This window comes from Carlito syrichta, unplaced genomic scaffold (assembly GCF_000164805.1).
Source record: "Carlito syrichta isolate Samal-C Ts95f unplaced genomic scaffold, Tarsius_syrichta-2.0.1 Scaffold303271, whole genome shotgun sequence".
Taxonomy (NCBI): Eukaryota; Metazoa; Chordata; class Mammalia; order Primates; family Tarsiidae; genus Carlito; species Carlito syrichta.
The window spans coordinates 309931-313194 of record NW_007247367.1 but is presented as its reverse complement, the minus strand read 5'-3'; the positions used below and the strand labels follow the sequence as shown (position 1 = coordinate 313194).

At 45.7% G+C, this 3264-nt stretch overlaps 1 protein-coding gene across 1 annotated transcript in view; it reads left to right on the top strand.

Moving 5' to 3' along the window:
* The first annotated feature begins 554 nt into the window (after positions 1-554).
* Positions 555-3264, top strand: part of LOC110595652 (ras guanyl-releasing protein 3-like) — a 12491-nt gene continuing 9781 nt past the window's right edge. The window contains exon 1 of the mRNA XM_021712441.1: positions 555-696. Within this exon, the coding sequence (XP_021568116.1) occupies positions 574-696 (123 nt within the window). The 5' untranslated portion in view covers positions 555-573. The remainder of the gene's footprint in view (positions 697-3264) is intronic.

The following is a 3264-nucleotide window of genomic DNA, read 5'->3' as shown; positions in this document are numbered from 1 at the left end:
GACAAAAAAAAAAAAAAAAAAAAAAAAGATGTGGGTGAGAACATCACCCAGGGAGTCGCCTGGATGGCATGCAGCTGAGGGAATTCGAGAATGGTGGGCCCCGTTATTACAGTGACCTGCTTTTGTCTGGCATCCTAATTCTTGTAACCCCATTGCTAGGCAAGGGCTGGAAGGATGTCCTTCTGGAAGCTACTATTCAGTAATGAAGATGGCTTTCTGTGCCTCAGTGCACAGGCCACATGTGTGCACCCGTGTGTGTGGTCTTACATGTGTGCGTGTACACACACACACACACACACACACACACACACACACACACACAAACACACACACACACCCTCCCTCTTCTGTTTCCTGGAAAAGACTTTGAACACCTGAGGCTGTCCTTTCGGGTCCCCTCTTCCTTCCAGACGTAACAGAGAGGTGAAACTTTCTTCGCCTGCCTTTGGCCAGGCAGGTTTGGGTAGTGGACCATCAAAGTCCAAAGTGCGGCAACCACTTAGCATCATGGTACCCAGAACTCTCTTCATCCTTTGTTCTCTCAACAGGGATGGCCTCATTAGTAAAGACGAAATGATGGCTTACTTCCTGAGAGCGAAATCCCAGCTGCACTGTAAGATGGGACCAGGATTTGTCCACAATTTTCAGGAGATGACCTATCTCAAGCCGACCTTCTGTGAACACTGTGCAGGATTTGTGAGTCTGTTTTCCATTGCTTCCTCTTGTCTGTAGTCATCTGTGTGGCGTTCTGAGAGGGTGGGAAAATGAGCTACTAAGTAGAGTCTGTTGTCTGCTTCAGATCAGAAGTCAAACATGACACTCCCTGAAATTAAAGATTAAATAAAAACAAGGCCGGGTGCAGTGGCTCATGCCTGCAATCCCAGCATTTTGAGAGGCTGAGGCAAAGAGGATTGCTTGAGGCCAGGAGTTCCAGGCCAGCCCGGCCAACATAGAGAGACCCTATCTCTACAATCAATAATTTTTAAAAATTAGCTGGGTGTGGTGGCCTGTGCCTGTAGTCCCAGCTATTCAGGAGGCTGAGGTGGAAGGATCAATTGAGTCCAGGAGTTGGAGGCTGCGGTGAGTTATGGTCATGCCACTGCATTCCAGCCTGGGCAACATAGTGAGACTCTGTCTCAAAAAAAAAAAAAAGGGAGATTAAATAAAAACAAAAGCAAGATCTTCTGGTTTAGCTATTTTCTAAGAATGCAGGGCTGGCAGAGGCAGGGAAGGTTGGTGAGGCCTGTTAAGCCAAGAGCGTGGTTTGTCTATTAATCCCTGCCAGGGAAAGGTATCTGCCCTGGGCCCTGGCATTCATTGCTAATATCCAAAGTGGTTGCAATCAGGGGAGCATTTATCTTAGCCAGTTCCCCCAGCGCCCCTTTCGTGCGGCATTAGTCACCAGGAACCCATCATGGCACAGCTCAATAGTTCACAACCCAAAGTGGAAAAGTTCTTTAGGAGAGAAAATGACTTTAATAATAACACTTAACACTTGACAATAACAAACTACTTCCACTGATGCGAGTGGAATTCATCTCACAACAAGCCCTTAAGGCAGGTGGTTTCCTCTCACTGTTTGCCTATGAAGATGGAGAGGTTCAGAGAAGAGATTCAAGTTTCCCAGATCAACAACTGACCCTTTTTACCCACCTCTAACTAACTAACCCACCCTGTAACTAACTCACCTGCTAACTAATTAAATAACTAACAAACTCACCCTCTAACCAATGAACCCACTTTTAATGAACCCACCCTCTAACTAACAAACCCATCCTTTAGTTAACTAACCTACCTCCTGACTAATCCACCCTCTAACTAATTCACCTGTTAACTAATTAAATAACTGACAGATCTACCCTCTAACTAGTGAACCCACCCTCCAGCTAACTAACCCACCTTCTAACTAACCCACATTCTAACTAACAAACGCATCCTCTAGCTGACTAACTCACCTCCTGACTAACCCAACCTCTAACTAACTCGCCTGCTAACTAATTAAGTAACTAACAAACTCACCCTCTAACCAATGAACCTACTTTTTAAAGACCCCACCCTCTAACTAACGAACCCATCCATTAGTTAACTAACCTACCTCCTGACTAATCCACCCTCTCACTAACTCACCCACTAACTAATGAAATAGCTAACAGACCCACCCTCTAACTAGCAAACGTACCCTCTAGCTAACTAACTGACTTTCTGACAGCCCATCCTCTAAGTCACTAACTAACTAACTGATTCACCCTCTAACAAAACCAGCCTCTAAGGAACCCTCTAGCTAACTAAATAACTAACAGACCCACCCTCTCAATAGCGAAACCACCCTCTACCTAACTAACCCACCTTCTAACTAACCCACCCTCCAGCTAACCCACCCTTTAACTAACTCACCCGCTAACAAACAGACCCACCCTCTAACTAACGAGCCCGTCCTTTAATGAACACACCTAGCTAACAACCCCACCCTGGGAGGAGAGGAGATGGGCTTCTCTGAGAATCTGTGCCCGATTGCATGGTCAGGGCTGGAGCATGTAATCACGAGCAACCCATCTCCTTTCTCATGTTTCTCTGGTCTTTCTCTCCTGATGGCATTTTCAGAAGTATCTAGACCCAGAAAAAGCAAGATTCTGGGCGTGGTGGCCCACACCCATAGTCCCTGCTCATTGGGAGGCTGAAGCGGGAGGATCACTTGAGCACGGGAGTTCCCGTCCAGCTGGGCAACATAGCAAGATCCCATCTCCAAAAATTAAAAAAAAAAAAAAAAAAAAAATCCCAAGATCTCCCTGCTCTCCATCCCTCTGTCCTGCCCCTCCTTTCACAGGGATGCTGGTTCTGTGGGGGCAGTGGGTGGTCTTTCTCGTGAGCACCATATGCCTCCCCCTGACTCATCGGAGCAGAGCTGCTGGTGCCATGTTCCAATGTAGCCGTAGGTAACGTAAACACTCAGACCCAAAAGCCTGGAACCCTGGACTTGAATCCCTGAGCTCTGACTCTGTCCTCAACGAGTGACTCACCACGTTGGAGTCTGTTTTCGAATCTGTAGGAGAGAGTTCATGTTATTGAGGTGACAAAATCCTATGAGACGTGTCGCATGTCACATAGCTCAAGGTACACATTTCTGTTTTCAGGGTTCCTTGAAACTTCAAGAATTTAATAGAAATGGACTCCATTTTAATTCTTATAACTTTTTATTTTTAAAGATATATTTAATTTCATTGGTACAACTTGATTTGAACTTCATTCACACTCATTTTTTTTTTT